This window comes from Sceloporus occidentalis, unplaced genomic scaffold (genome assembly GCF_023333645.1).
Source record: "Sceloporus occidentalis isolate IW3139 unplaced genomic scaffold, rSceOcc1.0.p SCAF_30, whole genome shotgun sequence".
Classification (NCBI taxonomy): Eukaryota; Metazoa; Chordata; class Lepidosauria; order Squamata; family Phrynosomatidae; genus Sceloporus; species Sceloporus occidentalis.
The window spans coordinates 3,800,862-3,814,186 of NW_028317010.1; the positions used below are offsets into that span (position 1 = coordinate 3,800,862).

Here is a 13,325-nt window from a genome sequence, read left to right on the forward strand (position 1 = left end):
TAAGATAGAGGACCAATTACATACCCTAATTAATTTATATGCCCCAAATAAGGGTTCTATTAAATTTATAGAAGAGCTATATGAAAAAGCAGAGAAATATATTAGGGGAGTTCTAGTTATGGCAGGAGATTTCAATTCTATCCCAGATAGTAGTATGGATAAAATCTTAAGAAGAGGTGAGACCATTGATCAAAGAATAGTAAGAATGTCTAAAAGATTAAATCAGTTTATTAAAAAAAATAATCTATATGATAATTGGAGAGTTTTTAATCCTACATTAAGGGAATTTACACATTTTTCCGCACCTCATGCCTCGTATGCGCGCATAGATCTGATGGTTGGAAATTACTCTTTAATCAACAATACTAAAAAATTTTTTATTAAAGACATTTTATGGTCAGATCATAATGCTATTGTGTGTGAGACTTTTTCTAATTACCCGAAAAAAATCCCTAGAGATTGGAGGTTAAACCATTCTATCTTGAACAAACAACATCATATTCAATCGTTACAAAGATTAATAGATCTATACTTTCAAGAAAATGACGATAAATTAATTTCTCGCTCCACTCTTTGGTGTGCCTTTAAAAGTGTTGTTCGGGGATATCTCATTAAAATTAGTAAAATAGAAAATAGCAAAAGAGGCCCAGATATACCCACCCTATATATTAATCTTTACGATCTTACCAAATTAAATAAATTATCTCCTACTAAATTTAGATCAAATAAGATTCAATATCTCAAGAGGAGAATAAGAGATTTAGAATTTGATAAAATTAGTAGAAACCTTGAAAAATTAAAACAACGATGGTATTTTAAAAATAACAGGGTGGATAAAGCCCTAACTAATAGGCTCAAGAAAAAAGAAGCTAATAAGCGTATTTACAGAATTGTTGAAAATAATAGGAGCTATACCTCTCCTGAATCTATAGGGCAGGCTTTCAATAGATACTATGCTACTTTATATAATTTGAATAATAATAGTAATTTAGAAGAAATCCAAGAGTATCTGAAAACAATACCTATCTCTAAATTAAATAAAGATCAAATAAATCAATTAAATAAACCGATAGAAGAGTCAGAAGTTATTAAGATAATAAATAAGAGTAAGAACAATAAAAGCCCAGGCCCAGATGGGTTCAGTAGTCTCTTTTATAAAACATTCAAACGAGAAATCGTGACATATCTAACAGCTTTATTTAACGAATTAATGAATACAGGGCATGCCCCAGAAGAGTTATTAAGAGCTAATATTACTCCCATACTTAAACCAAATAAAAACGCGGAAGTCATTACCAATTATAGGCCAATCTCACTTATCAATGAAGATATGAAGTTATTTGCAGGCATATTAGCAGAAAGATTGAAACAAGTAATTACTTTATTGATACATCCGGATCAAATAGGCTTTGTGCCTAATAGATATACATACAACAACGTAAGACGTATTATTTATATTATAGACCTTGCTAATGTGGAGAGCAGACAGACTTGTCTATTGGCATTAGACGCTGAGAAAGCGTTCGATCGCATCAACTGGAACTTCATGTTCCAAACTTTCAGTACATATGGACTGGAAGGGAATTTTCTCTCGGCAATAAAAGCTTTATATTCGAATCCTACTGGTAGAACATTATTATTAAATCAAATTGGTTCTATATTAATAATGGTACACGACAGGGATGCCCATTGTCACCAATGTTATACATATTAACCATTGAGATTTTAGCAACCACAATAAGGACTAATGAAAAGATAAAAGGTACGTCCTATAAACAACAAGAATTAAAAATTTGTTTATATGCGGACGACATACTACTGACTGTAGAAGATCCTGTACGGTCCATTAAAGAACTACTAGTATCCATAAATAAATATGCAGAGATGTCTAATTACAAATTAAATATAGACAAATCAGAAATTTTATATTTAAACATATCAGGACAAACTAAGCATATAATACAAGGAGATCATAAATTTAAAGAAGTCTCACAAGAGCTAAATTATTTAGGCCTTAAATTAACATCAAAGGTACATAATTTGATGGAGAGAAATTTTCTCTCTTGTATTAAAGAAACTAACTACCTACTAAATAACTGGAAAAACACCTTGAATTCATGGGTTGGTAGAATAAATATAGTAAATTCATATATTCTCCCTAAATGGACGTACCTTTTTAGACATCTTCCTTTAAAAATGCCAACCTCATGGCTGAATATGATACAAACGGCCTTTAATAAATTCATTAATAGAGGTAAAAAAACAAGATTGGGAATTAAACTTCTTTCACAAAAAATGAACAAAGGCGGTCTGAACTACCCGAGAATAGAGCGCGCATACGAGGCATGTATGATATTACACATTTACAATACACAATTAGAAACAAGTATTATACAGCCATGGTATAAATTAGAACAATACCTCTCAGGTATTAAAAATTTGTCAATAGGAGTATGGGAATTCCAATCTAAATTAAAAACTAAGATTCTTAGAGGAAATAATACTATTATTAAAGATATTATACAGGAATGGCTCAAAATTAAGAAAAAGCTCGCACTTAAAGATAAAATACTACATACAGCCCGACTGGATATTATAGAACTTAATCTTCCAGACATATCATTGGCGAAATGGAAAAGTCTAGGCATTATAAATCTTAAAGATATTTTATCAGAAAATACTATTAAACCATTTATACAATTAGTTCAGCAATTTAACTTACCATCCACAGAAATATTCCCTTATTTGAGATTAAAAATTTTTCTGAAATATGCCCTTTTTAAAGCTGACTCGGATAATCAATTAAAAATGGGCCACATATTGAATGGAACAGAAATTAAAAAAATTCTGACAAGAATATACGAAATGTTAAAAAAAATAGACGAAATAGATCATATTAATACTATCTCAAGATGGTCTAAAGTAATCCAGACACCGATTACAAAAAAAAGCTGGCAAAGCGCAATATCAATAACTTATAGTATAATACATTCAATTTCACTAAGAGAGAACTATTTTAAAGTCTTAAATCTTTGGTACTTAACCCCGTCAAGGTTAAGTTCTATGTTTCCGGGGACATCTGATGTATGCTGGAGATGTAATAGAGAAAAAGGTAACTTTATACACATCTGGTGGTCATGCAGTATAGTTAGCCAAATGTGGGAAAAGGTTTTTGATTGTTTTATAAAAATCTCCAAATGTAAGATAAATAAATCTCCTGAGATTGGCTTACTACATTTGCTTCCACCCAATCTCTCTAAGGAAAAGCAGATCTTACTAATCCATTCTTTAGCAGCAGTAAAAATTTTGATCGCTAGGAACTGGAAAGAAAACTATATTTTCTCCTGGATACAATTTAAAAACCAATTGTTATACCAACTACAAATGGAAAAAGGCTTAGGCTGGATCAATCAGACTTACTATAAAAGAATTCAAATTTATGAGGACTGGATCCTAAAACTAGATAACATTTAGTACAGATCTTAAATAATAAGTATACCCTTGGCTCTCTTTCTCCTCTCTCTTTTTTTCTTCCTCTTGACTTCTTTTTCCTGGTTTTCCTTTTTCTTCTTTACTTCTTTTTTTTTTTTTTTTTTTTCTCTCTCATCCCCTTCTTTCTTGTTATGTGGTATTTAACAATATATATACTGTATATATATTATAAACATAATATCTATGTAACATTTTTTTTTTTTGTCGTTGATTGTTTTTATCTTGTTTATATGTATAAAACTCAAATAAATAAAATTTGAATAAAAAAAAAAAAAAGAAAGAAGACAGAAGAGAAGAGGCAGAAGAACAAGAAGATACAAGATCAGAAGCAGATTTGCGCGGCACGGAGACAGACTTCAGCAGAAAAGGTAGGGAGACATTCTGAGAGCGTGAGAGAGAGTGAATGAGAGTGTGAGAGAACGTGAATGAGAGAGTGGATGAGTGTGAGAGTGAGAGAGAAAGAACCAACAACATTTCAACTAAAATTCTAAACACTTTGCTTCACTTACAGGGTTTTGTTTGAATTGCCAAAATATGCAAATTTAATTACTAAAGTGGTATCCTAAAGATTATGATCTTTCACCATTGGCCAATGTACTTTAACTTTAATTGCTTATGAATTTGTAATGCCGTTTCTGTAAAAATCTTCTTTAAAGGGGAGATACCGATACTTTTAAAAAAAATAAAAAACAGGAAATTTTCTGAAATATTGCACTGCTCTTTTTTTTTAAATGTAAAACTAGGTTACAGTGGTATATATGTACATGTATATATATATATATATATACCACTGTAAAGTCACAGCTGAAAATTTCCTGTTCATAGTCACTCATGTATAATAAAAAATGTAAAATATCAATGGGAATATAAATAAATTGATGATATGAATTCATAGGGGTGCCAATAGTTGTGGCACACATATATTTAACAATTAATTTTTTTGGATAAACCTGTGTTCTGTGAGTATACCTATACCTTCATTAACATTGTATATATGTAATACCTGTTGTACATGTCGATATTGTGTGACATCATCTCTAAACGAAAGCCTTCTTTCTAACTCTTGTACAACACTATCCTTTTTCTCACGAATTGGATCTTGTGAAGTAAATCGCACAGAATTTTTTTTCATAGGTGCAGGAACAGACCTAAAAGTGAAAGTAACAATAATACAACGTTACTCTGTGTATTCATATGTTTGTAGGTATGAGGTAGGTGCTACGATGTGTAAATATACCATATACTGCTGATGAGTTGAAAAGAAGTCCAGTTTGTAAGTTCACCATAACCAACTCATGTATGCACGCTCAAAAAAAGGAAAAAGAATATCTTACCTCACATACATTGCAGGAGAGCCAAGTTTGTGCAAGTGTATGTGAGTTGAAAAAAGCAGCCATTTTGCAAATTCATTAACCAGCATGTGGCAAATGCGAGTTGGAAATATGTTCCAATATGTGAAATTCCCTTTGCAACAAAAGGATGATTAAGTTTCAGGTGAGGACATGCATGTTGTACAATAAATATCTTATTATTGTATTAGGGGAAGGTGATTTAAATGGAGGCATTTTGTTTATGGTTTGTTAATGTAACCATGAACTGCTCCAAACAATCTAACCAAAGGTGAAAGAAGGGATGTCACTGTGAATGCTACTTACGATGTTGTACTTTTAGGAAGACCCATTTCGTTTGTTGATGTAGGAGTAGGAGGCAGTGAAGGAAGCACAGAACTAAGAAATGCAACAGGATTCTGAATCCGAGGAGGGGAGACTGGAGTGGGGGAGATAGTTTGTGCTTGGAAATGGTTCTTAGCAGATGGTGTAGAAGGTGGTGGTGAAGTTAAGAAATTGTAAGATGACGGTTCATTTATGGCAGCAGATGGCCTAATATCTTGATATGTTTCAGGAGTACTTTCTGTGCTAGGTGTCCATGTTTTCAGCTGAGACAAAGTATTGGGTGTAGATGCTGGGTATTTAGGCACTTGTGGATAGCTTGGTTGTTGGTACTGCAGAGGCCGTGTAAATATATACGTTTGCCCACCAGTAGATGAATTTTGGACTGCTGAGGTTAGTGGCGCATCTCTGGATAAAGGGTTTGTTGATGGAGTCAGAATTTGCTGTTCAAACATAACCTGGTTATGGAGTTGCTGAAGCTTAACAGGGTCTCTGTGTATGAGGAAGAAATGGAAAATAAATGTTAATGTATAAGTGTATAATAGTATATGTGTTATATTTAACTATTAGCACTTATATTGATGATTTAAAATGGTGTTTGCGTTACATTTGCATGACTTCAATGCAATGTTTCTAAATGGTAGCAAAATAAATGATCCTTTTTTTTTCTGGTAAAATGTGCACAATAAGTTAGTGAGCATTTACACAGATTCCGCATGTCACTATTCTGAATCAGAATGGCATTCCCAGAGGGGAAATCAGCATAATATACCATCCATGTTAAAGTTCTGTATATTTCTTCGTAAAGAGGCATTGACAAACCATAAGTTGCCACATCTTTTACAATTCTATTGGTGTTTCCAGAAATGTATGTGCTTTTATTGATCTAAACAGGAGCATCCTTACAAACTGTCTCCTAAAACTAATAGCCCCCCCAATTCTACATAGATGTGTCCAACTCCATCTATTGATTTCCTTAAATCTGGCTGTATACATGATCCTGTATGGCTAAACTCTGGGTCCCATTTTCACACAGCCACTCATTCTAAAATGGGTTGCTAATAAAGTATAAGAAATTGCACTTACAATTTTGGCTTGGCAAACACTGGTGGAGGCTCCTTTAAAGATGCAGACAATGGCCCATATGATTGGCCATTGAGCATATCTGGCACATCTGACCTAAACTGTTTTTTCACTGTGACATTATCTTCTGATGAAGTTTCACTTTCTTTATCATCCTCTGGCAGATTGAAATGCACTCTAAGGCCAATTTTAGAACTTGGTCTTGGTTCATTGTGATTCACAAGGACACCTTCTAATTTGGGCTTTGGGGGAGGTTCAGGCACAGTTGTTGGAGCAGCGGATAAGGGTTCCCGTTTGAAGGTATCAATATTCATTGTGCTTATAGTTATAGGCATTTGGCTATTATTTTCTTTTGCACCTATTAAAAAAAGAAATATATATTTACTATTTCCATACAAGTACGCAATAGTACATACAAACTATAGAGGACTTTTCAAAGAAAATGCTAGTTAACTCTATATTTGGCAAGGCATATTGTCAAATATCAATACTTCTAAAGCATAGTTCTCTCTAATGACTATTAGATTTCACTGCATAAGAGTAAGAATAAGAGAAGGGCCCTGCTCTGTACTAAGATATAACATATGTAACAGAATTAAACCTACTAGAGTTTTAATTATGGTAATATGCTAATAAATAGTTTATTCTACTCTATAAATTTGAAATATGGAAGTCCTACCTACGAAATTTTATCATGCCACAGTTTAAGGATACAACTCTAAAAAACTGAAAGCTGAAGAAGAAGAAGGATTTGACATACAAAGCAAGAACATTCACTTGGTATACAGCAGTTGACCAAACCTATGTGACTTTTAAGATTTAAAGCTCAGCTGGGAGTGAGTTGTGGAGTCATTTGTTAATCAAACAGTTAAGCATGTAGCAGCTAAGTATGGTAATGTATCATCATTAAGTCATGTACAGTTCCACCTTTATAAGTAGATTTCATGACACATGTGGCACCATATAAAATTCTGCAGAGTAAAGAGGATAACTTAGTGGCAAAAGAATTTCTAAGAATTAGACAGATGTGTAATGAGAAATGCCAACTGAGAAAATGCAGTCCACAGTATGGTCTGGTATGAGGCAAGGTGGTACAACCAGCCTATGATTGATGTTCTAGCACTACGAACATCCCAACAATAGTTAGCAAATTAGTAGAATATCTTGTTGTGACATTACCAAATAGATATTGATGTCTCAGTCTAATTGGTTTTAAAGTCTGATTATTTTTATATTGTTTTTGATTTTTGAGCCCCATATCACTGTTCTTCACAATTCCCATTTACATTGGTTTGGCTTTTCTGGGGGCCTAGTGCGTAAGAACATTACAGCCTAGAACAATGTGTTGTCACACTGTATGTGAGGAAAAGTGCAGCTTTGTAAGTAGCATACATGGGGAAATGTACTCTATCTACTGCACATTTACAGCACCTAACAGGGGGGGGGGGTGAACCAGAAGTTAGCAAAGAGCAGTATCAAACAGCGCATTTCCCAATTATTGTTTGCTTTATTTAACCTCAAAATATGTGAAAGGTGGTCCAAAAAAGCAAAACAGATTCTGGCTGTAAATCTTAGATATTATCTAATTAATCTGCATAATCATTAATGAATAAGGGAATCAAAAATATGAAATGCCAGGCCAAACTCTTGTTGAGATAACATTTGAATCTCTTAATCCATTTTTTTCTGAGCTTTATGTTACCTAAAACCATATTAATGAGCTTCATGGATTGCGTATTTGCTTTTGTCTGGTATTAATTTGATGTCAATTAATCTCATTGTCCACTAAGCTTCCTATTGACCACCACGGAGTCTCCTCAGTGACCTCTGTCCTGTGTATGATCATCCTATTGTTACTAATCATGTTTAATGGAACAACCAATAGAGCTCTGAAGGCAAAAGAATAGCCACTGTTTCAATTATACAATGAGGCAGCTGCAAACTTATAACCAAGTAAACAACAGGGAGCACAATCTGTTGTTTTACAGCTGTTTGTAAAGTTTGAATCCTATCATTCTCCATCCCACTAATACCCAAGAATCGTAGGAATTATAGTCCAACACTAACTGGATTCAGGTTGCTCAATTATGGTTCAAGAACACAACTCTATAGAGGAATGCAATTTGTGTTAATAATGTCTCCTTACCTCTCACATTTAAATACGCTGTGCTTGAGGTGGTGCCATATTTGTTGCTTGCAGTGCATGTAAACATGCCGGCATCTTCAGAGAATACCTCTGCGATTACTAAGGTACATATCTCCTCTACGAAATTAACAACACAGCCTTCCATAAATCACACTGATTGAATGCAACATTCACTATGCACTATGCACTCTAAGCCACATCAAAATGATTAAATTAGCATTACCCTTCCCTCTGCATTACTTTGTCGAGTATTATTTTTATAGTGTAAGAGCAATAAATTAATTAAAATGCACTATTATTCATGTATTTTGCATTTAACAAATTAACACTCATAACACACAATGCATTTAAAATTTTAAAAAATGCAACAAAGCAGTAATGTGAAAGCACCAGTTTATGTGGCTAGATTGGCATTTTTGGCTTGACTCTTACCAATGTTTGCTCAGATGGTTATAATGTTAATGTTATCAATCACCACATTTGCAACTTGGCACTAGCAATGTATCAGTTGCACAATTCAAAATCACTGGATGTATCTGTTGCTTGTCCCATTTTTACAGATTAAAGCAAGCAATGTATGCATGCATTATAACACCCATCTCATATGTATACTACTTTTTTTTTGTGGGTTTACATGATTAGCTTTCAAGGGTCGACCAGTGCTGGACAAAGACCAAACACCAGCGCTGACAGTCACTACGCTTTGCGTACAGCCAATTAGTGAAGAGTGGCTATTGGGTTGGGGTGATATTTTTAGTACTTACCTGGTTCAGACATAGACCGTGGTTCTACAAGAAGAAGAATAAAGGATAAGGAAATTAACACATAAAGAATTAGAATAAATGCAAAAACATAAAAAGTATTTTGTTGCATAGTCAAAACTCATAAATTTAACATAATAAAACAAGAGCTGTGCAGAACCAGAGCAGCTCTAGTACATGTCTGTGCGTTGGAATACATTTTCTCTTTCCGTATATAATTTAGATGAATTGCATTTTACATTTTCACATAAATCTGTTTTGCTCTTTTTGTATGTATGTATATATATATATATATATATATATATATATATATATATATATATATATATATATATATATATATATATATATATATATATACATATTCTTCCACCTTTGTCTAAATTAATTGAATTTTTGGACAAAAAAAGATAAAACATACTTTTTTGTAAAATCCGAAAATCTGGAGAATCTTCAATCAGCGTTCCCTCTCTGTACCATTCAACTTTGGGAGATGGAGAACCCTTAACTCTACTTTCAAATACAACCAGCTGGCCCTCAGAAGTTGTCAAATCCTGTAGGGTCTAAAATACACAACAGAAATGAATAAGAGCTTAAAAGTAACAGCAAAGAGGACAGTATAGAACATAGAATTTTATGAATAGTATTGCATTAAAAATACTAGGATGTTATCGGAGAGTGTGTCCAGAAATTGTCCCCTCTCCATGCCCGAACATAGAGAACATGATGTAAAAGGGACATAGCTTAATAGTAGCTCTGATTGTCCCCACATATGCCCCAGACATTTATAGCAAAACTGTATTGATTATACATGAATTCACTAAATTTTGTATGTGTTTTGATTTGGTGTTATGGGCACGTATTAATCGTTATCCCTAGGGAGTAATCGTTTTGTTCCATTATAACCAATCCCAATTCCCGTGCAACCAACATCCTACACATATTTGAATTTTCTATCTCAGCAAATGAAAGTAGTACGTAAATAGCTCAATTTACTATTTCATAGCCAGTAATATATTCTCTTGGTAAGGTTTAAATGCATTGGAATATATGTCATATTGAGGATGAGAAATTAAATTAGTTTTTATTTCTTTTTGGAGCAGGGTATTAAATTATGAGTGTATAATCCTGTATAAAAGCAACTAGATATACCCCATAACGATTTACAAAATATTTACAAATCATATTAAAATATGCTAAATAAAAAAAAAATACTAGGATGTTCTATTAATGAATTAATGTGTTCAATCTACTAGGCAAACACTTCGTTATCACAGACTGCATTGTGGTAAACAATAGAATGTCTTAGTCTTAATCACAGAGACAATGACACTCTGGCAAATGAAGGTTTTACTGTATATAACACTCTGTTTAATGATTAAAGGTTTCATTTTTCCATGAGACTTCCCCTTTAAAAACCTCCTATTTTAAATGTTTTCCTTTTTATAAGGAAGGAAGCATAGCAACTGTACATCAATGTGCACAATATTTCTGAAGGTGATATAAGAAATATTACCTTTGTGAAAACAGGAGCTGCCATTATTGGCATCCCATCCAGTCCTTGCAGATAGGTAGGTGGACTTTGAATCTGTAAATTATTTTTTTAAATATGTATTAGTAAATACTTAATCAAGTAAGGGACTCATTCTTAATAATAATTATAAACAATACAATAAGAACAATGATAATAATAATAATAAGTTAATATTAGTATAGTGCTAAAAATGATAAAAGGATGCTCAGGAAGTTGACCCATTAAAGCAGATTATGGAATGAGAGATACAAGGAGCTTTTTCACCTGCTGTATTGTTGTCGGTTGAATACTTATAGGATGTGCACTGCTGAGAGGGGTATACAGTTCTTGTTGGATAGTTGAATTAGATGTTTCTTTTGTAGCAGATGCAAAGCTTTCTCTGTGGGGCCTAAACAAGATAAGAGTAAGATTAGTTATCAGCCTATTAGATACATATCTTTTAGTTCTATGGCAAATGTGTGGTGCACTGGATTTACACAACTATAACCTTCCAATGTGATTTTCTTTGGTGTGTAATCTGAATGTGCATGCACCCGATTGATGTAAAAAGAACTGAGCAACATGTGCAAACCTCCAATGCCCACTGAGTCAATAAACAACCTGATGTTCATAATAAACAATGTGCTACATCTGGCTCAGGTAGCAGAAACATTCCATTGGTTTCTACTTATCCAGGCTCATAACAAATGTTGCCCATAGAACTAATTCCTGAGGGCTCAATCTACTAGACAAACACCCTGACTGCTTTTAATATGACCTGTAGTAAACACCAGAATTGACTTAATCACGTAGTCTGCTCTGACTAATGAAGGTCTCTAGAGGAATGGGAGCAGTGGGGGGAGCGTGAGGCCTTCACCTCAGTCGCGGTGCTGGCACTTCATGAAGAGCGCTGGAATATGATGTCTTATCCCGGCACTCAGCAGTGAAGCTATGTGCACTGCGACGAAGCAGCTAGACACTAGAGGCTTTGCACTCCCACCACAGGACTTCAGCAAGGTAAGTAAATTAGAAAAGTAGGGGGTGGGCTAGATAGTGAGGAAGGGGGAGAGGTAGATAGTGATAAAAGGGGGGTAATAAGAAAAGAGATAATGGGAGGTACAAGAAAGGTGGCTGTTCCCATGGACAAGTCATTTGAGTCTGCAATATTGGGAGTTATGCTGTATCACCATCAGTGTCTGGCTTAGTATATCATGATGAAGGTTAGGGTGTATCACCATCAACATCTGGCATAGTATATAGTGATGGGAGATATGCCATGCCACCATCTGTGTCTATCTTGCTTTAATATTAAGGGATACACTGTACCACCCTCGGTGTCTGAATCATTATATAGTGATGGGAGGTATACTGCTGTGGTTGTGGTGGTGGGAGTTGTGGTATACCACTGTCAGGCCCAGTATATATATATTGATGGGAGTTATACTGTACCAAAATCAAGTTAAATATAAATTGATGGGCGTTATACTGTACCACCCTCAGTGTCAAAATGTGAATAAATCAGCCATGTGCATTACTGTATATAGCATGGTATTTTTTGTTTTATGACAAATTAACTATGAAAAACACATACGTACTGATCCATGTCGGTTTTGCTTGTGTCACTTTCAGACTCAGAAGAAGATGCTCCTGTGCAGAAAGAAAAAAAACGTATAAATACTTCTTAATAACCTGTTTATTTCAGCTACAAAAAAAAAGAATAACATAAAATATGTTGACAATGAAATTATACAATATATATATAATACTCTGTGGGCAGTGTGGATCACAGGCTAGTTGGGTGGACCTTTTAATCTCAGCAATCCAGTTGATGGTGAACCAAAAACCCTATGAACCTCTACCATTTTTGCAGCCTATAGGATGAAGGAGCATCAATGGATTTGCAGTTCATCAACATTAAGAAGGTCATCCTCACATTTTGGGGACTGATTCATGTTTATGAAACAATTATGATACGGTTGGTCAGTGGAAGCATTTCCTCCCACAAGTAAAGTTGTTTCTGTGTATGATGAAATTATTTGGACAGACACAGTGTTGGTGTTAAAAAGTGATAACTGTGGATTTTTTTGATCTCATATTATATCAAAATACTTTTTTCATCACCTTCTACATAAATCTCTGCAGACGTTGAATCAGTTCCATAAATATTGGATGCAAAGCAGGAATATCGCCCTGTGTCTTCTTCAAATGCTTCTGTGATAATTAAAGAGTTCAAATCCCCAGTTTTCAGGATTTGAATGTATGGAGAGTTTTCTAGTTCCTTTCCTTCACAGTACCACCTGTAATGTTAAAGAGATTTTGGACTCAATGCAATGTATGCCGATAAAACCAAAAACTGATTTAACTTAGTCAGTAATCATTGCTTGGATGAGGACATGAGGTTAGGCAGGGTTTTATATACTTTTGCTTTTAGTTTAGTCGAGACAAAACTTATTGTACTCATACTAGGACAAAAATAAAAACAAACTTCTGCCAAAATTAGAAACATTGACAAACTTAACAACATAGCAAAAGCTCCAACTGAAGCTGTAATAAAGTATTAATCCAAGGGGATTTTCGAAACACAAAAGGCTATTAAATGAGAAATTCCCTAGTGATGACCTACAACCTTCAATTAAATAACCTTATTATCCAGATCCTTC

General features: G+C 34.0%; 1 protein-coding gene across 1 annotated transcript in view; it reads right to left on the minus strand.

Moving 5' to 3' along the window:
- The window catches only part of LOC149298928 (myopalladin-like), a 41,413-nt gene that overhangs the window by 16,834 nt on the left and 11,254 nt on the right, over positions 1 to 13,325 (minus strand). Inside the window, exons 3-12 of the mRNA XM_089486781.1 lie at positions 12,787 to 12,962; positions 12,261 to 12,312; positions 10,951 to 11,074; positions 10,669 to 10,740; positions 9,574 to 9,715; positions 9,156 to 9,179; positions 8,392 to 8,508; positions 6,249 to 6,603; positions 5,148 to 5,654; positions 4,496 to 4,640 (exon numbers count right to left, since the gene is read on the minus strand). Coding sequence (XP_089342907.1) covers positions 4,496 to 4,640; positions 5,148 to 5,654; positions 6,249 to 6,603; positions 8,392 to 8,508; positions 9,156 to 9,179; positions 9,574 to 9,715; positions 10,669 to 10,740; positions 10,951 to 11,074; positions 12,261 to 12,312; positions 12,787 to 12,962 — 1,714 coding nt within the window. The remainder of the gene's footprint in view (positions 1 to 4,495; positions 4,641 to 5,147; positions 5,655 to 6,248; positions 6,604 to 8,391; positions 8,509 to 9,155; positions 9,180 to 9,573; positions 9,716 to 10,668; positions 10,741 to 10,950; positions 11,075 to 12,260; positions 12,313 to 12,786; positions 12,963 to 13,325) is intronic.